The sequence below is a fragment of the Equus quagga genome, chromosome 6, assembly GCF_021613505.1.
Source record: "Equus quagga isolate Etosha38 chromosome 6, UCLA_HA_Equagga_1.0, whole genome shotgun sequence".
NCBI classification, from domain to species: domain Eukaryota; kingdom Metazoa; phylum Chordata; class Mammalia; order Perissodactyla; family Equidae; genus Equus; species Equus quagga.
In genome coordinates, this window is record NC_060272.1 from 31,173,592 (window position 1) to 31,196,451 (window position 22,860).

At 40.2% G+C, this 22,860-nt stretch overlaps 1 protein-coding gene across 1 annotated transcript in view; it reads left to right on the forward strand.

Annotated features, from left to right (window-relative positions):
- Nucleotides 1–21,044: 21,044 nt before the first annotated feature.
- The window catches only part of OBI1 (ORC ubiquitin ligase 1), a 37,695-nt gene continuing 35,879 nt past the window's right edge, over nucleotides 21,045–22,860 (forward strand). The window contains exon 1 of the mRNA XM_046663612.1: nucleotides 21,045–21,148. Coding sequence (XP_046519568.1) covers nucleotides 21,077–21,148 — 72 coding nt within the window. The 5' untranslated portion in view covers nucleotides 21,045–21,076. The remainder of the gene's footprint in view (nucleotides 21,149–22,860) is intronic.

Sequence of the window (22,860 nt, forward strand, 5' to 3'; positions counted from 1 at the left end):
AAATAAGTCATATTTTTCGAGGGATGCAAGGGACTCCAAGAGGACATTTGTCAAGGAATCTGCCTTCATTGAATAGAAGAGAAACTTCCTCAAAATCCTTTGGCGCGAGATGAGTACCAGTCTTGGGTGAACTTAACATCTGATGATAGTTCCCATAAAACCTCCAATTTACCCAATCCTCCTTCACTCTAGCCCTCTATTCTTTGCCAGAGAAACCATGGAATCACAAACATATAGAATGGAGAATGCTTGAACTAAACTTGGGAACAATTTGACATGGCCCTGCTCAAACATCTGATGGGTCTAAAGAATGCGCCTCTCTCCTGGACTTGAAAGAATCAAAGAGATAAGGGAAAGAGAAAGCAAAAACATCATCAAAATTAAAAACTTTCGCTCTTAAAACATACCGTTAAGAAAATAACAAGAGAAGACACAAACCGGGAAAAATATTTGCAAAGCATCTATCTGACCATAGACTTGTATCTAGAACGTATAAAGAACTCTTAAAACTAAAGAACAAGACAAGCATCCAATTTAAAAAGTGGGCCAACAATCTGAGCAGACACTTCACCAAAGACAAGGTATGATGGTAAATAAGCACATGAAAAAATCCTTTAAGGAAATGCAAATTAATACCATAATAGACACCACTACATACCTACTAGAGTGACTAAATTTGTAAAAACCGGACCACATCAACTGTTAGGATAGGCTGTGAAGCAACTGGAATCGCCATACACTGCTGGTGGGAATGTAAAATAATAAACCACCTTGGACAAAATTTTGGCAATTTCTTAAACACACTAACAAACTAAAATCTGTCAATTGCAGGAGGGTTGCTACATAGATAGCAATGGCGTATAAAACCTAAGAAACTCAAAATGGAGCCCCTTGATCTCCTTTAGAAGCAAGAAAGATAATCTGCTGGCATTTTTCGTTCCTGGGAAAGTGAAATACAATAAAAGTCAACTAGTGGAAAGAGGCCTGCCTTCTAATGCGTGTCTCAGGCTTGGCCTGCAAGGCCTGATGCCCCAATGCTTAGCCTTGCAGATTTCATGTCACTTCTCCTAGTACTGAGCACACCTCCCCTGCTGCTAGCAGCAGCGTGCCAGCAGGGGCTGTCAGTTGCATCTGTTTCCCAGCTGTTTACAGCAGAGCTACGTTGCTTCAGGCTGAGCTTCTGAGCTTTGTCCAGCCACCTGGTCTGATTTCTTTCACTTATCCTCTAAAAGTCTAATGATGATTGTTTAAGTTTTGATCCTACTTGGAATACCATAAAGTCTGATATTCTCCTTAAGAGTTGAATTACAGTTTTGTGGCCCCCAGAGTGGTGTTAGGCATTCCTTTTGGCCTAAACTTCCCTAAGATTAGGTCATATAGTCCAGCAGGCATATCTGGCCCCTAATTTTGCATCCTATGTTTATTCCAGAGCTTTTTGAACCCTTCGATTCACTCTGGCGGCACTCCTGTTTATTCACTTTGCTGTTCAAGAGCATATGTCTTTCTATTCCTAAAATGACCAGAACCCTGATGTGAGTGAATACTATAATCTTGCTCATCCTCATCCTTATTCACAAAGACCTCTTCTTAACAAATCCGACCATTTTTCTAAGCCCAGACCAAGTCATCCCTGCTCCAGGAAATCTTTCAATATTCTAGCCTGTAGAGATTCATCTCTCCTATTCCTGGCTGCATGCAGCATATATAATATTCTGTCTTTTTATTCCACAATCCAATCCATTTTATACACTGTTGATAGGTTGGATTTTCTGAAGCATCCTTTTTTTTAAAAAGATTTAATTTTTTTTCTTTTTCTCCCCAAAGCCCTCCAGTACATAGTTGTATATTCTTAGTTGTGGGTCCTTCTAGTTGTGGCATGTCTGTGGTCAGGATCCAAACCAGCGAAACCCTGGGCCGCCGCAGCGGAGCAAGGGAACTTAACCACTTGGCCACAGGGCCGGCCCTGAAGCACACTTCTGATCACACACTCCCTTGCTCAGAAATTTGTGTTGTCTCCCAAGAGCTTACAAAGTCAAGTGCAAAGTCCTTGGGACCTCCACCATTGGCCTCAGCTCATCTGACCAGCCTCTCTATTGCTGCCCCTAGCCAGCTTAGGCTCCAGCTAAACTGAACTGTGGGATGCTCCTAAATGCTTTCCTATTTTCATAACTTAGCTTATGCTATCACCTCCACCTAAAATACCCTTCCCCTACTCCATATATGACATGCTCAGATGGTGTTTTTATAAGAAGTCTTATGCCCACTTAAAATAATCTTTCCCACCAATCAATTCCCATTGCCACATATTTGAATCTCTTAAAACCCTTGCTATCTTACTCCTTTTTAGGACTTATTTGTGTATAGGTATTCTCACTCTGCTGAACTACAAGTGCCTCAAGAACAGGTAGAGTCCATGTTCAATTTATCTTTGTTTATAGTGTCTAGAATATAGTACGAGCTTAATAAACAATTCTTTCCAAGACAAGCTCAATCTTGTCTTCCAAAATCAGAGAACAGGGCCAGAATTCCTGAAGAAAGAGGAATTTGAATCTTTGCCCCAATGTTTGTTACTTTTGTGTCCTAAGGTAAGCCACTTCGCCTGTCTTCTCAAATATAAAACTGAAATAATAGCATCTTTCCAATCTGTTCACCAGGTCCTTATGATGAGCTAATCAGATAATGTATTGAAAGTGCTTTGAAAACTGCACAATCCTACACAAGTCTTACATTCCTCAAAGTTAACATCTGGCATATGCTTTTGGAGTATATACATTTTTGACACTGCATCTAGAAGTTTTAGACACATAGAACCATCATAAAATTAGAGTAACTCAGTGACATTTCATCCAGTACCCATAAGGCCAGAGTAGCTTGGGAACTTGCTCCTACATAGGGTCAGAAACACAACTACAAGGATGCCTGACTCTCAGTCTTGTGTTATTTCCTTAAGCCATGTAGAATAGACACTCAGAAATACTTACTGAACCAAATAGATTCTATGACATTTTGACTTAAAGTCCAAAAGGCATTATAGATTGAGGTTCCCCTTAGAACTTACATGACCGAGAAAATAATATTGAGACAGTGGCTAGGAGCACACGATCTATGTCTCACCAAACAATAACTGTCCTATCTTTGGCAAGGTCTCAAAACCTCTCTGAGCCTCTTCCAGAATGCAAACTCTAAGACGGGGGGGACATTGTGTCTATTTTATTCATTGCTGTGTACCTAATCCTAGACCAATGCCTGGCACATAGTGTGTCTCCGATATTTATTTGTTAAATGAACAAATTAGCCTCAGTTTTCTCAAAAGTAAAATAGGAACAATCTCATAAGGTTGCATTGTGAATTAAATGAACAGAAGAACTTAAAGCTCTTAACAGTGACTGGAGTCTAGTTAGTGGAATCCTGTAAGCTGGCTATTATTATTATCCTGAAGATAAATCTCTCAACATTCCTTCAAGTTGGGGTTGAGTCAGGGGAGGGGACTCCAAAAGAATGGGTTCTCTAACCTGAACATCCAATCTGGGTTACTAGAGATCACAAATCTAGAGAGAATTAGAAAGCACATTCTGGCAAATGTTGATTGCCCAGAGATCCTTCTACCAAATCAAGCATTATCACTAAGATCAGAACTTGGAACAACTAGAGATAAACATAGCTAGAGAATTAAAACTAGAGAACAAAACACTAAAGAAGAAAAAGTGCCTGCTGATGCTGTTCTAAAATTATATGTTGATTTTTTTCATAAACCAAAGAAACATCTTTATCCTATCAATGCCTCAAAAATTTAATGTGGAAGCAACATAAAAATAAGAGAGTAGTAGGGCATCTAAATTACATTCTTTTCTATTAAAGGGATGTCTTTTTAAATGCCACATTTACACCCACAACTGAAGACAAGTTATGAAGCCAAATGTGCATGTTAACTTACTTTTTCACAAACATTCACACATAGGAAATTAAAACATAGTTTATTAAATATTTAGGTCAAATGAAAGCAACAAAGTATTACACAGAGATAAGCAATATTCAAATAATATCATAAAATATAATTAATAATACTAACCTTGACATAATTTAATATACCCTTGAGGATTCCAAGGCATCTCAAATCCTTCAGAGTTGCAGAATTATCATTAAGAATTCCAGGGGCTGGCCCCGTGGCCGAGTGGTTAAGTTCGCGCACTCCGCTGCAGGCGGCCCAGTGTTTTATTGGTTTGAATCCTGGGTGCGGACATGGCACTGCTCATCAAACCATGCTGAGGCAGCATCCCACATGCCACAACTAGAAGGACCCACAACGAAGAATATACAACTATGTACCAGGGGGCTTTGGGGAGAAAAAGGAAAAAATAAAATCTTTAAAAAAAAAAAAAAAAAGAATTCCAATTACCCTCAACAAAATATTAGCAAATTGAATACAATACATTAAAAGGATCATACACCACAATCAAGTGGGATTTATTCCAGGAATGCAAGGATGGTTCAACATCTGCAAATCAATCAACGTGGTACACCACATTAACAAAATGAAGAATAAAACCCATATGATCATCTCAATAGATGCAGAGAAAGCACGTGACAAGATTCAGCGTCCATTTATGATAAAAACTCTTAATAAAGTGGGTATAGAAGGAAAATACCTCAACATAATAAAAGCCATCTATGACAAACCCATACATAACATTATACCCAATGGTAAAAAAGCTGAAAGGTATCCCTCTAAGAACAGGAACAAGATGAGGATGCACATTGTTGCCACTCTTATTCAATATGGTATCAGAAGTCCTAGCCAGAGCAATTAGGCAAGAAAAAGAAATAAAAGTTATCCAAATTGGAAAGGAAGAAGTAAAGCTGTCAGTATTTGCAGATGACATTTTATACATAAAAAACCCTAAAGAACCCATCAAAAAACTATTGGAAATAATTACCAAATACAGTAAAGTTGCACAGCATGAAATCAATATACAAAAATCAGTTGTGTTTCTATGCACTCATAGTGAACTAGCAGAAAGAGAAATCAAAAATACAATCCCACTTACAATTACAACAAGAAGAATAAAATACCTAAGAATAAATTTAACCAAGGAAGTGAAAGACCTATACACTGAAAACTATAAGACATTGTTGAAAAAAATTGAAGATACAAAGAAGTGGAAAGATACTCTATGCTCACGGATTGAAAGAATTAACATAGTTAAAATGTCCATATCACCTAAAGCAATCTACAGATTGGATGCAATCCCTATCAAAATCCCAATGACACTTTTCACAGAAATAGAACAAAAAATTCTAAAATTTATATGTAACAACAAAAGACCCTGGATGGCCAAAGCAATTCCAATAAAAAAGAACAAGGCTGGAGGTATTATACTCCCTGTTCTCAAAGTATACTACAAAGCTATAATAATCAAAACAACACAGTACTGGTGGAAAAAGAGATTAAAAAATCAGTGGAACAGAATTGAGAGACCAGAAATAAACCCACATGTTTATGGACAGTTAATTTTTGGTAAAGGAGCCAAAAACATACAATGGAAAAAGAAAAGTCTCTTGAATAAATGATTTTGGGAAAACTGGACAGCTACATGAAAAAGAATGAAAGTAGACCATTTATCTTATACAATACGCAAAAATTAACTTAAAATGGATTAAAGACTTGCATGTAACAAAATTCCTAGAAGAAAACATAGACAGTACGCTCTTCGACATCAGTCTTAGCAATATATTTTTGGATATGTCTCCTCAAGCAAGAGAAACAAAAGCAAAAATAAACAAATGGAACTAGTTCAAACTAAAAAGCTTCTGCACAGCAAAGGAAACCATCAACAAAACTAAAAGACAACCTAACAATTGGAAGAAGATATTTGCAGATCACATATCCAATAGAGGGTTAATATTCAAAATATATAAAAAATTCATAAAACTCAACAACAGAAACAAATAACCTGATTTAAAAAAGGACAGAGGATCCAAATAGACATTTTTCCAAAGAAGATATACAGATGGCCAACAAGCACATGAAAAGATGTTCAACATCACTAATTATTAGGGAAATGCAAATCAAAACTACAATGAGGTATTGCCTCACACCCATCAGAATGGCTATTATGAAAAAGACATGAAATAACAAGTGTTGGAGAGAATGTGGAAAAAGTGAACCCTCATACACTACTGATGGGAATGTAAATTGGTGAAGCCACTATGGAAAACAGTATGGAGGTTCCTCAAAAAATTAAGAATAGAACTACCATATGATCCAGCTATTCCACTTTTGGGTATTTATGCAAAGAACATGAAAACACTAATTCAAAAATATATACACAACCCTATGTTCACTGAAGCATTATTTACAACAGCTAAGACTTGGAAACAACCTATTCGCCCATTGCCAGATGAATGGATAGAGATGTGGTATGTATACACAATGGAATACTATTCAGCCATAAAAAAGGATGAAATCTTCCCATTTGTGATAACGTGGATGGACCTTGAGGGTATTATGCTAGCTGAAATAAGTCAGATGGAGAAAGACAAATACCATATGATTTCACTCATGTGGAAGATAAAAAACAGTAACAACAACAAACAAACACAAGAGATATGGAGAACAGATTGGTGGTTACCAGAGGGAAGTGAGGTGAAGCGAGGGCAAAAGGGATAAAGGAGGACATTTGTATAGTGATGGATGGAAACTAGACTTTTGGTTGTAAACACAATGTAGTTTAAACAGAAGTCAAAATATAATGATGTACACCTGAAATTTATATAATGTTATAAACCAATGTTACCTCAATTAAAAACAATTCCAGTTATAATTGGGTAATATTGATACTGGTTATCTAAGCCTTCTAGTTATTTGAATTCTGCATAACAGATATTTGTTAGATATGAAAGCAGATATATGGGGGGTCTATGTACATATATACAGCATAAATACAGTATGTATACAGAATATCCACATTTCCTTCCTTTTCTAGAACGTTGCTTCCATTTTTCCCCAAAAAGCACAGCATATTCTAAATAAAACATTTTCACCAGTTTAAAACAGGGCTTTAGGCAGTAATTTTAAAATTTTCCATTTAACACATGCTTTGACTCCCAAAGACTTGTGCTTTTGTACTTTTAAAAGTTTATTTCAAAATAATGTTTTATCCCTTGCAAATACATCCAAATAGCGACTAAAATAAAGTAATGACAGAGTTATCCAGACATCAATAAATTCAAATTATATTTTTAACTGTATCCTGTTTTCATTCCACAAGACTGTATCTTCTGGGTGATTACCTGTCCATTATCCACCTACTGCATTGATTTCTCATAACTATATAAACATTCAAAACTGAGCCCTCCTTTTTCATTAATCTTTTAGGTACAGATTTTAAATTGAGACAACAGTCCTTCATTGAAAGGTTTGCATACTGAAGTATACCAAGATATATTCTGCTTTTCAAAATAAATTCCTGCAACAACAACAACAAAATCTCATTTTAATTCGGTCAGCTTTTCCCACAACTTACTTATTCATGACAAATATAAAGCTAGCAGTGTGGAAAGTGTTAATGCTTCCAGGCGGTGATTATCCATGTTAAGACCACAATACTGAATCTTGAGTGAACTTATAAAATTCAGTAATTGCCTATATTCCACCTGCCACCTTGTTGTCCAAGTAGAAATCCTGGACTATTCCTGACTTCTTCCCCCACCCACAACCAACATCTTGCATGCATCCTGATAAAAAAAGGCTCTTTCTTACCCAGTCAGTTCCCTTGCATACACACAGTTCCCACTGTTCTGAGGGGCCTTGCTGTCCCCCTGGCTGCTACATATTCTAACTATCCTTTCCCAGGAATGGAAAAGCTCACCTGATCCCTACCTTGAAAGAGACTTTCTCCTCAGAGTCCCCACAGCACTGTGCAGACCTCATGCATGGCCCATAATACGTGCTCCGTAAGTGATGGCTGTTATGGCTATATTTGATTGAATTTTAAAAGTATCTCTACCCCAGAGTGATTTAAGTTTCTTGAGGGCAGAAGCCATGTCTTGCTCAGTTTAACAATCTCCAGGTATAAAATGTGTTTTCTGGAATATAGTGTATCATTGACAAATGATTGTTGAATGAACAGCCACTGGAACATGAGTCAGAAAATCCACTTATGACGTTTAATAGCTGTGTAGTTTTGCTACCTCTCTGAACCTCAGTTTTCTAAATATGAAACAGGAAGAATGGTAGACTATCTATCAAGGTCGCTATAAGGAATATGTAGTACACACTCCAGAAACTTCCGCTGGGCTGAACCACTATTCTCATTGGGTTGTCTTTTTCAGCCCTGCTACAGTTATGTGTCTGAGGAAGAAATGACCGTGAAAATCGGACCCTTTCCTTTTGCTTCCCCTCAGTTTTTGCAAAGCCAGTGCAATGAGGTTGAGACTATTTCACGAAAATATATAATGTCTAACTTTGTACTTTGGTGGAGGAGTAAGAAGAGGGAACGGGGCAGAGAAGGAAAGTGTTCATCCAAGTCCCTCTGGGTTGGTAAAATTTCTTCTTGCTTAGGGTTGAGGAGGGGAAAACTAGACCATTCATTTGGCCCACGTCATACCCTTATCAGATGCCTCAAATTCTGACTTTTAACATTGTCTCAAAAAGCATGTAAATACTTCATCACGGAGACACACTGATGACATTAAAAGCAGACATCCATCATTTGCCTAAACTTGTACATTAAGATACTAGTCTGGGCCGGCCTGGTATCATAGCACGTAAGTTCAAGTGCTCTACTTCGACGGCCTAGGGTTCACCAGTTTGGATCCTGGGCGTGGATCTACCCACTGCTTATCCAACCATGCTTATCAAACCCCCACATATAAAATGGAGGAATATGGGCACAGATGTTAGCTCAGGGCCAATCTTCCTCACCAAAAAAATGAGGAGGATTGGTGGCAGATGTTAGCTGAGGGCTAATCTTCCTCAAAAAAAAAAAAAAAAGAAAGAAAGAAAAACAAAATGTTTAAAAAAAAAGATACTAGTCCTCAAACTTTTTAATATAAACCTCAGTAAGAAATCTGTTTTACATCAAAACCCAGCAAAAAATAATACTTACCGTTACCACCTGCAATGTATTGTGTATTTGTGTTCCATTGTGTTCAAATGAAAGTTTCTTAAAGTGTTGGTTGCAACCAGGACAGATGGAGGGGAAGGTGAGGGGATGGAGAAAGTGCAGAAAGTCAGTATAAATTACCGAGGCCCTGCAGGCTAGAAGGGGGCAAACACAAATCCCACCTAAGAATTTTCAGCCAATTCGCCCTGGCTGTGGGGCGAGAAGGTGGAGTTTTTACACCTTGGTTGCCCTGCTTTTCACCCACTAATTGATTTCATGATGCCCTAATGAGGACATGCCCAAGGATTGAAAAAAAAAACAGAAACAAAACAAAAATTTTACAAAACAATACTGCCTGTAGTGCCAGGAATTAATATTCTATGATGAATCCTATAATTACTTTGGGCAATGTGAAAGTAATTATATTGCATTATATTTTTGTGCTAAAGAAATTAATCTGTTAAATGCAAATATCCAAAATATACCACAATATTTGTAATACTATCTTGGCATTTATTCATTTTTCAATATACTGAGGAATCTTAAAAATAAATAAGAAAAACTGTAGTGTCCTAGCCTCTTATTTCTGAAAGGTCCTCCTTCTACTTGTAGGTGATAAGGAGTTTTCCCCAACAACTTTATTTATTTATTTTTTTTTTAAAGATTTTTATTTTTTCCTTTTTCTCCCCAAAGCCCCCCGGTACATAGTTGTGTATTCTTCGTTGTGGGTTCCTCTAGTTGTGGCATGTGGGACGCTGCCTCAGCGTGGTCTGATGAGCAGTGCCATGTCCGCGCCCAGGATTCGAACCAACGAAACACTGGGCCGCCTGCAGCAGAGCGCGCGAACTTAACCACTCGGCCACGGGGCCAGCCCCTCCCCAACAACTTTAAACAAAGAAACCAGGTTGTCTTTGGAAAGTTAAAGATAGGTCACGTGTGGCATATCTATTGGAAAAAGGTAGACGGTTTCCGAGGCCCACAGAAGAGGTTAGCTGCAGCTATTCAGTAACAAGGGCCTATCTATAGAACAAATGGGTCTCCAAAGGAGGAAAGTGGGGAGACACCACAGCACAGAGACCCATCCGCAGTATATGTGTGTCCAAACTGCTCCAGTAGGGACCCTCTGATCCCAAAGATCAGAGAGATGTTTTCTGGGTGATATCGATCCAGGATTCTCCACAGCCAGGAACAATGTCCCTCCAGACCTCTCCACCTTCCTTTGCTCCAAAGCAATGATCACTAAATGAAAGATGCATGTCACTGGAAAGGGATTTCCCTCTTTTCAATTTCACGAATTTGCATTCTTCTTTATGTATCAGCGTCTTGAGTTTGAGTAAGATGAATCTGCTAAGTATTGACTGAATGAATATATCCCTGTTTCAGGATTTTCAAGGCTAAGACCAGAACCCTGAAGCAAGTTAAGTTCATCAGAATAATGCCACTTGTGAAGCCCTGGGACATATTGTTTGCAGTACTCCCCTTGTGCTTCCATCCATTTCACAGGTCTCTGGTGTACCACTGGTCCCTTGGAATTCCTCAGCCACTTGAATCCTCCCTAGAACCATAGGAGGAATTTCTATGTCTGATAGTTATTTTTATACTATAATTAGATTTAACGATTAGATCCAACATTTTCGACCTTTTTTGTAAAACCCAGAAGACTCTTTAGAGAATATTTATCCCAATAGCCTTCACATGCAGATGAGAGAACTGAGGCTCCCAGAGGTGCAATGACTTCTCCTATGTCACACAGTCAGGTAAGGTGCAGTGCCAGGGTTGGCGTCCACCCCTTGATGCCCATGTCATCTGTCTGTGAGATTACTGTTAATCAAATGTGTAGGCAATAATCTTATGGTAAAATATGTTTAGATAATCCCAATGTGGGGGCCAGAGAAATATCCTACAGAGGTAGGATATTTCAATAAAATAAGGCAAGTATGGGAGATTAAAGTCCCAAATCAGACTCATCTATGTAGAATCTGGGACAGTGGGAAAGGAAAGAACTTCGGGGTGAAAACGCCCCTCAGTTCTCTCTTAATCTCTCTTTCTTTCCTTCTTCTTTCCTTCCTTTCTTCATCCTTCCTTCCCTCCTTTCTTCCTTTCCTCCTTCCTTTCTATTGTTGTTTCTTAAACCCAATAGTTTCTTCACAGAATAATTAGGAAGATGTCCATGAAGCCAGGAATAGATATACACAGATAATTAAACAGACATGTCCATTTACCACAGAAGCACATGCACACACACACACACACACACCCTCTTATTTTCCTTAAAGATAGCCATGTTGTCACAGGTTGGGTTCTCTGGGAAGAAGACTTTAAGACAGAGTTGAATGTGCTGGGGGTTTGTGAGGAAGTGCACTTACGATCAACATCTTGGAAAGGAGGAGGAGCAGGTAGGATTGGGCAAAGGAAGAAGTCCAGCTGAGATGTAGGCCCATCAACACCTCAGCAGATTCCACAGGGAGCTCTAGAGCTGAATGGCCCATCAGAGTTGTCCTTCATTGACCTTAAATGGCCCAGCCTTTACACCCCTCCCTCCATCAGCTACCTGATGTTGGCCAGCCTAGGAAGGATATGACCTTGGTTGACACAGTCCTCTATAGCTGAAGCAAACCGAAAGAGCTGAGAGCCAAAGGATGTCTTCTGGCAATACTCTCAACAGCTGAGGCAACAAGATCCCCAGAAAGGGAGAACAGAGTGGTTTATCTTTGTGCCTATCATACATGTAGCCCTAAGAAAGGCTAGCCTCTGCTGTATGTACAGACACAGACACCACACAGAGGCTCAGACAAAGTGAGCATTTAGAAGGAAGAGCTGTTGTAGTGGTGAGGATGGGCTAAGATTTGCAGCTATAAACGCTGTTCCAAAATTTCAGTGGCTTATAATAACAAAGATGTTTCTAGCTCACGTTTCAAACACATGGCCTGAGGCTCTGCTCTACAGTATCTTCACTGTATCTTCACTGACCCAGGCTTAGAAAGAAGCTGCGACTGAAAGACTTCCCTTGGCAAAAGGAAAAGAGGCGTGAGGAAGCAAGCACAGGTTTTTACAGCTTTAGTGTGGAAGAGATCTATGTTACTTTTGCTCACATTTCATTGGCCAAAGAAAGTCATCTGATCAAGGCCAACTTCAATGGGATTCTAAAATATAAGCTTCTCCCAGAAAAGGGAGGGGAGGCCAATTTTGGTGTAAAGTAATATGATTTTACCACAGTTACATTAATCTCAAGGAACACTCTAGAAAGACTGAAAACAATTCCACAAATCCACCACTTAAGTTCATGAAGTGCAGAAATGATGTGTGTTATCATTAAAAAGTCTTTAACTGCAGAAAGGGAGATAGATATTTGTGGGAGGCATTAAGGATAGCAGCCATGAGAGCTGTGGCTGGACACAGTAGGCCCTCAATCCATTTCTGTGAAATTGAATTGAATTTAGGTTTTCATGTGGGTTTCCTCTGAATTTAGTTCATTATAAAGATAACCTAGGTAGCACATACTAAAATATATGACAAAATGATGCATGCTTTGAAGGACTTTTCTTAATGTTGAAACTTTTATGGTTATAAAAGTAATATTTTTTATTGTTTAAGAAAAGCACACATAAGAAAAAAATCATAAGAAAGAAAAGAGTTTAATTAAGTATAAGTAGGAAAACATATAAATAAATATAAATAGGGGAAAAAAAGTGTCTTAGTCAGCTCAGGTTGCCGTAACAAAATACCACAGACTGGGTGGTTTACAACAGAAATAAATTTTCTCACTGTTCTGAGACCAGAAGTCCCAGATCAGAAGGCCAGATCTGGTCAGGGTCCGGTGAGAGTTAGTTCTTTTCCCGGCTTGCAGACAGACAGCCTCTGTCTTACTATATCCCCACATGGAGTGTGTGTGTGTGTGTGGAGAGAGACAGAGAGAGAGAGAGTCAGAGATAGAGACAGAGACAGAGACAGAGATAGAGATAAAGGTGGAGAGAGAGAGAAAGAGATCCTCTTCTTACGAGGCCACAGTCCTGCAGGATTAAGGATCCAACTTTATGACCTCATTTAATCTTAACTGCCTCCTAAAGACCCCATCTCCAGATTCAGTCACATTGAGGGTTTGTGCTTCAACATATGAATTTTGGGGAGACACACTTCAGACTATAGCAAGAAGTATAAACAAAATAAAAATAAATCATATCCCCTAAAGGTACTATATCAGGAGAGGCTAGGTTTATGCTATGGTAACACATTTTAATCACTTATAATAATAAAGGTTTAGTTCTCTTTCAGGCTATTTGCCAATTACGAGTCAACCGAGGGCTCTGCTCCATGTTGCTTCACTCTGGAACTGAAACTAATGGAGAGGGAACCATCTTAATTGTTGCTGGTCACCACAGCACAGGGAAAAAGAGCTCAAACCTCAACAAGCAATGAAATGCTCCAGCCAAGAAGTAACCATATTACTTCTACTTGCATCTTATTTGCCCAACTAGACCCCGAGCCCCACCACAGACAAGGAGGCCAGGGAAGGCAGATCAACCATGTGCTCAGGAGGCAGGGAACTGGACAGCATCGTAAACAGTATTCACGGCCACTCTTACCAACTGAATTGTGTCTCCCCAAAATTCCTATGTTGAAGTCCTAACCCCCATTACCTCAGAATATGACCTTCTTCAGAAATAAGGTGATCACAGATGTAATTAATTAAGATGAGGTCATACTGAAGTAGGGCAGGCCCCTAATCTGACTGTCATCCTTATAAAAAAAGAAAATTTGGACACAGACATGCACACAGGGAGAACACCATGTGAGGGCAGAGATCAGAGTGATGCTTCAACAAGCCAAGGAATGCTAAAGATTACCAGAAAAGCAGCAAAAGCTAGCGGAGAATCGTGGAACAGATTCTTCCTTGCAGCCCTCAGAGGGAACCAACCCTGTTGACACGTTTATCTCAGACTCCTAGCCCCTAGAACTGTGAGACAATAAATTGAAGCCCCCTAGTTTGTGGTACTTTTTTATGGCAGCCCTTGCAAACAAACACAGCTCTCACAGGAATACTTGTTCACTGCAGAAACTTCCAGTTACACTGTTAATTTATGGTGAATTAGAGTGCCTATTTGCTCACACCCTTGCCCCAGTGGCTATCTTCTCTAGTCACAAAAGTTAAACTCTAATAAAACAGCCATGCCTTCATTATTAGAAGTCACGCCGAGGACTGAGAGGACTCTGGATAAGAGTTCTCAGATAACTATGATTTGATCATTAAATTACCACAACCTCACAATGGTTTTGTGTATGTGATAGTTCTAAAGTGATCACATAATTTCGTGCCTTCCTTAATGGCAATCAGATCCAGCTACTTGGAAGGAGTCCACTGGCCTTGTGGAGGCCACTTCAAGTTCTGGGACTAGAAGGACAGCACTCTCTAAGGCAGGGAAATGAAGATAGTGGAAGCAGTTGGCGGAGTAAGAGTGAAGGAAAGCTGCTTTTATGCTACAATCCCCCAGCTGTTTTGGAGAAAATATCCTTCATTATCTTTCTGCGATATGGATGCACCTGCCCCTCTAAGTTGAACTGAAATGCTGTATAGCAGAAAAGGCCATTGTCCTAGCTTACCCCACAGAGCTCCCACCCATGGCCGTGCTACTCTGGGCAGATCCTGCTATTTCTTGCAAAGAAATATAAATTTGTATGATGGTTTGAAAACATCATTCTTAAGTAAGAATACATACACATACACATATACCACTTGTTCTTTCTAATCCTAAGAACAACAGCTCAAATAAATTAATACTCTAAAATGGTGATATGGAAATAGAGATAGAAAGAGATAGAGCATTGCCAATCATTTAGCAATTGCCAATCATTTAGCCATTATCTGCTGAGACCCACTGTGCATTCAGCACTGTGTCACATATGAATAATACAGGATTCCCTATGCTCAGGGACCTTCAATCCAGTTAGGAAGAGATTTTTCAAAAATGTAGAGCCCAATAGAAGTTATATGCCTCTGTGCACGGCTGAGTTACATGCTCTCCCTCTCTACTTCTGCAGGAATTAACTCACTATGTAATTGGTGGCTTATTAATATATTTGCCTTCCTGCATTTAGACTGTAACCTTCATGAAGAGAGGGCTAGACCTGTCTTTCAACTTTTTAGCTTTAGCATTTGTCACAGTGTTTGACCCATAGTAGATGTTAAATAAGAGTTTGTAGAGTAAATGCATGAGGTACAAAATTGGTTGATATAGCTACGTGGTAACGAATTTGAAAGGGAAGGGGATCATGAGGAGGCTAGAGCAGACAGGAAAAGCATCATGAAAGAGATGAAACTTGAGACTTGGTCATAACGAATCATGTGGGGGGTGGGGAGAAAGAAAATTCCCAGATCAAAGAGTTGAGGATGGTGATGTGGGGAAATGAAGCCATATCTTAAATAACACTTGTAATAAATGATTCAGCTGCTAAAACAGTGACTGAGAGTGTTGAGTGTGTAAAGGAGGTGTTGATGCTTTACCTAAAAGAAGTAAAGCAACTTGGCAAGACTCCTGCCAGCTGTTGAGGACTTCATGGCTAAGTGCAGAATGCCTTTGTGGGAGAGGTGCCCTCAGATAGAAGGCTATTATTTATAGAGTTTCAGTAGATAGGATAAAAACAGGGGCCTGGCTTTGAGTTCCTACGGGAGGATCTCCCATTGGAAGGTCTGCTCACACCTAAACTAAGGGCAGGAAGGAAGGAATGTGCTTTGTCGGGCAACTTAAGGACAAAAACTGTCAGGATCTCAGAGCTGGGTTCCCTATTCTGCTACTTTAGCAAATCCCATAACCTCTCCATCTTTGTGCTTCCTGTTACACTGATATTCTGGGAGGTAATATTTCCTTCATTTATTCTATAGCATTCCACAAACATTTGTGATGTACCACCTAATCTTGGGTGGAACTAAAATATTTTTTAAAAAATTACCTAATTTAAAACAATCACCCAATTTGCAACATTTTACAATACTTCAAGTTATAACTTGCTGTATCACAATGCCCAGGGCTAAGGAACAATAAGAACATCCAGAAGAGAAATTACTGTAGAAATAGGCATTTTGTGGTGGGGTAGAAAAGTTGGGCTCAGTAGTTACATTTATAAAGCGGCTCATTAATAGTACAGTGGCTGGCACATCATTGGTAAGCAATAAAATATTTGTTGAATGAACAAATGCAGGCAGGGACCCTGTCTGTCGGATTCACAGCTGTATACCCAGCCCTTAGACTGGTGTCTGGCACATAAAAAAACATTTAGGGGTCGGCCCTGTGGCTGAGTGGTTGGGTTTGCACGCTCTGCCTCCACGGCCCGGGGTTTTGCTAGTTCGGATCCTGGGCGCGGACCTAGCACCGCTCGTCAGGCCATGCTGAGGTGGCATACCACATGCCACAGCTGGAAGGACCCACAACTAAAGTGTACAGCTATGCACTGGGGGGCTTTGAGAGAAGAAGGAAAAAAAAATTTAAATGTTGGTGGAATAGCGAATAACTAATTAAATGTATTTATTCTGCAATCACTTATATTGTAATTATACACAAATGTGATGGGCAGATTCAGTATTAAAACCTCAACTGCTGCTCAAGAGGCCTGGATTTGGTTCCAAGCCAGTGCAGTGAAACTTTTCCACTAGAATGTAAGCTCCATGAGACAAAACTTTGTCTGAGTTAGTTGTTTCTTAATGTTTTTAATAAAAATACATTAGATGAATGAATGCTAACTTCCAGCAGTCTATTCGGGAAAAAACCCACAAAACACTGTGAAAGAAAAACCCAAGTTCCTCTGCTGTAGTAACAAGTATCTTTCATGCCACCATTTTGAGACATGTTAGCTCAGAATTCCTAGCCTGTGAGAAGATGGTACCATGCCTGATGTCCATGCAGCTGGGCCAGCACCTCTGATTAATTTTTAATCCAACTTTTATGAGTTTTCTCAGTGTTAACCATAATCCAAGTAGGGGTGTATAAATTTAAAGCAACAACAACAAAAAGATTGTCTTTCAGGAATGAAAAATAAATGTAATCTGAAATCAATATTTATGAAGTTGTGATTAATTGACTGATGACCAAATGATTACAAAACGTCTGTCTGAAACATCTACTCAAATTTATTAGCTTTGACCAAAAAAATTAAAAAACAATCTGAACTGGGTCAATGAAAGAATAATGCATTCCTAATCAATTTTTAATAGCACTTAAGATTTTGTATTTTTTTAAACTTGCTTTTAAATAATTTATCATAAAAATGAATCTGATTTAAACAAGGGGTAAAAGGTGTTCCATCGCTATTTGATGGTTTTCTTAGCAAAGAAATTCAATTATGACTGACTTTTTATTACTGAACTACTTTATTAATAATAATACATCTTGCACTTACACGAAGGCATTAGGCCAACAATCTCAGAGTCCAAGTGAGACTGAGGATTTAGCTCCAATTCTACCATTACCTGGTAGTTTCCTTATCTAGGCCTCAATTTCCTCATGTGACAGAAAAGGCCTGCATAAAAAGCTCTAAGATCCTTTCTAGCTCTAAAAGTTCATAATTCTAAGGATTTAGGAGGTTTCAGCCCATCCCAGGAGCTATACCTGATAGAACTCCTCAGATCACAGGATTTCCCATAAGGCTACTAAGAAGTTGAGAAAGAAATTAAGCAGAAAGTCAAGGAGCTACGCAATCTTTGTTTTCCTATTAGAGTAAGTGGCAGCATTATTTAATCATTTTGGCCAAATGACATCTATTTAGAACATGATTTGTCGAAAAAGGAAATCCCCTTCGTAGAGTAGAGGGAAGAGAGAGTTTCTGGGCTTAAACTGTTTGCATTATTAAAAGCAAAGCCTGGGAATTGGCCTGGAATCAACCTGGACCAAGTGAGAGTGCTAATCAGCCTGTATTGCTAACAATTTTATCTAGATGTGTATTTGTGTGTGTGTAGGTACTTATCCACAAAGCATTAGTGAGCAAAGAAGGTACGTTTATGGTATGATCCTATTTGTGCTTATGCACGCAGTAATATATGAATTAAAATGTTTAAGGATATGCTCTAGAATGTTAATAGTGATGACCACACAGGGTAGAGAGGCGAGGCATAAGTAAAAAGCAACCTTTGCTTATTATTTTATAAATTTATAAATAGCTTAATTTTAAGATAAGCCTCTTACTTTTACAAGTAGCAAAAAAGCAATACAGTCTTCCATTTTGAAGTGAAAAACAAGTAAAGACAATGTTTAAAACAGCCTGGGGGGGCTGGCCCTGTGGCCGAGTGGTTAAGTTCGCGCGCTCCGCTGCAGGCGACCCAGTGTTTTGTTGGTTCGAATCCTGGGCGCCAACATGGCACTGTTCATCAAACCATGCTGAGGCAGCGTCCCACATGCCACAACTAGAAGGACACACAACGAAGAACATACAACTATGTACTGGGGGGCTTTGGGGAGAAAACGGAAAAAATAAAATCTTTAAAAAACAAAAAAAAACAGCCTGGGTCTGTAATAAAGGTAGTTTGCAGCTAAAGAAAATATTACAGTTTGTGGAATAGTTACTTAGTACCAGACAGCAGAAAAATCAGATACAATCCTCGACCTCAAGAAACAGAGTCTGTTGTGGGGGCAAACACATAAACAACCAACTATAATGCAAAGTGATCAGCACAGAAATAGCTATATGGACACCACATTAAAACAGCACTGAGAAGCTGTGACAGTGAAAGTAAATGTGGAAAGAGATGTTGGAAACAGTCTAGATTTTAACATTCTACTTAAAACGTATGTTATAATTGTTAAAATTTATCTTTGTGACTGAGTATTAATGCCAGTCACCAGGATGACTAACAAGAAGTGAACCTGCCCTAGTAGCAATGAAAAAGTCTGTCTTTTTTGAAGAAGAAGATTGGCCCTGAGCTAACACCTCTTGCTAATCTTCCTCTTTTTGCTTGAGGAAGATTGTCACTGAGTTAACACCTGTGCCAATCTCCCTCTATTTTGTATGTGGGATCCCGCCACACCATGGCTTAATGAGCAGTGTGTAGGTCCACACCCGGGATCCGAACTCAGCACCTCTGGACACCAAAGTGGAGTGCTCAAACTTAACCACTACACCACCCAGCTGCCCAGGAAAAGTCTTTTTTTAAAAAAATTTGTTTCAACATCTTCCTGCTGCACTGTTTCCATGGATGGATGTGAAAGGCAGAACATTCTCAGATTTACATCCCACCCAGTGGGTGGGAATGACAGGCCCTAAAATACTACCTTAGGTATAAGTAAGGTCAGAACAATGTGAGAACAGGAAGAACAGAGCAAGGTGGGGAAAAGGTGAACTTCAGTGACAGTGCATCATGATCTAGAGCTTTCTCATTCTGAAGCCTGAGATCTACAACCAGGAACGTGAAAGATGCATTAGCAAAACACGTGAATTCTGGACTCCATAGAAATATGGTTTCAAACAGCCAGGAAATAGCCAAACCAGAAGACTTTTATGCCAGACATTTTGGAAAACTGGCCATTAAGCAAACAATCAATACGATTATTTTGCCCAGTTCTCCAATTCTAAGCATATGATGTTCTCCAATACCTAGGAAAGTAAGTTACTGAGCTGTTTGGAAGAATTTTCAGTCACCTGTGAGCGGATTTTGAACTGGTCTTGGGCTTCTTCAAGTGAATTACTAGCTGCTCTAATATCACTATTGTCTGTTCCTTTTATATACATGATAGTAAGCATACACGGACCTCATTTAATACACACACACACACACACACACACATGCACACACACACACATTTTACCAGGGAGAAAGCTAAGAAGCAGAGAGATTAAATTGTCTGAAGCCAGTAGAGCCAGGAAGGCGTTCCGGGTGAGATTTCTACCCTCGCACTCCAGGTCCAGAACCGCTTTCTTTTAACCATGAGGCTGCTTCTTGTGATTATATTGCCTCTTTTTCCAAAAGATTAGTAACAGTAATTCCATTGGTTTTGTTACTAAATCTCTCTACTCACAGAATATATTTGTTTGCATAAATGGATCATATTGGCTCTTCCTCTCTTAAAGTGAGCTGCGGTTAAATTCCAAAGCTGTTATATTCAAGATTCATTTAGGAACTTTTAGAGTTTTCCTTTTCATTGGTAGGAAATGCTAACTTATAAACTCACTGACTCTCCTTCAGAGTTCAACAGCACAGTAGTACGTTTCATATCCAGCATGCATCTGAAAGGAAGGCTTTGAACCCTCGTGCAACCGCTTTCTGGGGTGTGGATGGCTCGCACTATTTGCACCCTTCTCACTTGCGGATGTAAATCACAGTCTGCAGCGCTGACCCTTAAGTCTCTTTTAGATAAAAACCACAGAAGGACCAGCAGTGAAACCGTGTCGTCAGGGAAAGCTGCGATTAAATGTATCCCAAACGTCTCGGAAACAGATAAACAGTCAATCACTGTTTGTTGTTTTTAAGTGACTTACATCATTTAATAATGGCAAGAGAGCTGAGAGCAGCAGAGTGTTGCTTTGAAAAATTAAAATGTATCGATAACGCCTTTTCTCTTCCTGTTTTGACGGCGTCGTATGTTTGCAGACTCTGTAGGGTTTAATCTTTAGGCGGAAAACTATTCCGCAATCCCACCCTCCCGGAAAGATTCATGGATTTAAGATAGCCTTTCCGCATCTTTCTTTTCTCGCTCCACTATTACTCTTTTTCATTTAAACTTTCAAGATCCTCGATGCCTGTAGTAAACTGCCTTCCTTCCCATTCTCAGGAATCGTTCAGCTCCCGAACAGGGGAAAGTTTTTTAAAAAATGAAAGGAAGGAAGGAGGGTGAAACCCTCGGCGACCGCGCGTTTCGAAAGCGCGTTTTCGTTTCCTTTCCCGGCGGGCTGTGGCCCTGCAGGGCTGCCGTAGCCGGCCGCGCGCGGCCCCAGTCGCAGCGAGCAGCCCCGGTCGGCGGGACTTCCGTGTTGGCGGGATTCTGAACGCTGCCATGGCTCAGACCGTGCAGAACGTTACATTGTCGCTCACTCTGCCCATCACGTGCCACATTTGCTTGGGGAAGGTAATGGGTGATTCCGGGCACGGCTACGAAAAGGGGTCGGGTGTGAAGTCGCCCGCCGGAGCCAAGGGCGGTCTCTCTGTGTGGCGGGTACGGGGCGTGAGGGGCCGAGATGGGTGAAGACGCTACCCCGCATTCTCCTCAGGCGCCGGGAGGCAGCGGCCAGGGGGACGGAGGGAGCGCGCCGTGATGAATGGGTCCTCTGTGAGCCTTTTGAAGGAGGAGGACAGCAGCCTCGGGGCTGAAGGGAGGGCGGCGAGGCGACTTTGCCACCGCCGGCGGCCGCGCCCGGCCGACTCCGGGCCTGGTCTAAAATGAATCGCAGCGCTGTTCAGGCCCCTGTGCAACCCCGTGCGGCGTGTGGTGAAGCCGGTTAAAGCACGTTTCCTGGGAGCCTCGCCTAAGGCTCCTCCGTCCCCTGCACAACTCGAGTGTTCACGTTCTTGGGCCTGCAGTGCCAGTTGGGGAGTCTTTTCCGTTTCCAAGATCCTTTCCTTTGCTGCACCCGGCTTCCAGAGTGGCCTTTGCTCTGGGTTCCAAATTTGAAAAATAAATAGTACATGCCCCTGAATGGTGTTTACAATGAGAGGCATGGTCTGTGATTCCAGGAATGGATCAGTTACGAGACAGAATACCCTCTTTGTGATGCAAGAGGTGCCTAACATGTACGTGAAACAGGGTGGAGAAAGTAGTTCAGGATTAGAAACAGAGTCTTGAATGTTCTAATACATTCGTCTCTTTCATTTCCGTCTGTGCCTCCCATTCGGTTTGTAAAAGAGCATTTCTTTACCGCCTAGATCAAGAAGGGAGAAGATACTGTGAATAATCAGATTTTTTCCCCACCCTGAATTGTTTTTACGTTTGTAGGGGTGTTTGTGTTTACTCCCACGTGCAGACTGAAACTACAGCCACAGGCTTAAAACTGAGCAGTATAAACTTTCTAGAGCAGACATTGAGTGTCAGCCACTACAATCGTGTGCCTTAGGTGTTTGGGGTTGTGTGAATTTCTTGAGTTCAAGCAGTAGTAGGAAGTCAGGCTTGGAAGTAACTGATAACTCTTATGTCCGTCAGAATGAAATGCCAAGGAAATAGCAAATGTGCTGTGAGAGCATAAAGGGGATGGCTTGATCAATTCTGACTGGAGAGAGCAAGGATGCCCTGATGGAGGGTGTGTTTGAGCTAGAATTTGCTACTACTGCCTACATACATAGCTGGGAGGAGGAAGAGATGATGTTTCCCTTTGCTGCAGTCTGCAGTCGGCTCCTGACATGAAGTTCCCATAAGTATGTATTAAATTCTGGGTGGATTTCCTCTCAACAGTAGCCTTTAAGGCTGATAAAAATATCCTTAGGAAATAATTTTCACTTGGTCTTAGTTGTACACATTATATCTAGTTTCCATTAGTTAATAGGCTGTCTTTTGCAATTATGTCGAAAATGTGTTTTCCGTGGTTGGTTTCCCATACCTATACTTTTTGTTTTTAACCAAAATGATACCTAATAGGATAGTGTGCAGATTACAGAATGCTTTTGTATGCATTTAATTATTTCATTTACCCCCCCCTTGTCAGTGCTGTGAGATGGATAGGGCTGGCTTCCCCATTTTTTAAATAAGAAAACTAAGGCTTAGAGTCACTGGCGTTTGAACCCCTCTAGTTAACCATGTGTGTCTTCAGTAGATTACTTCCTAGAAACTCATTTGAGCTAATCCATGAC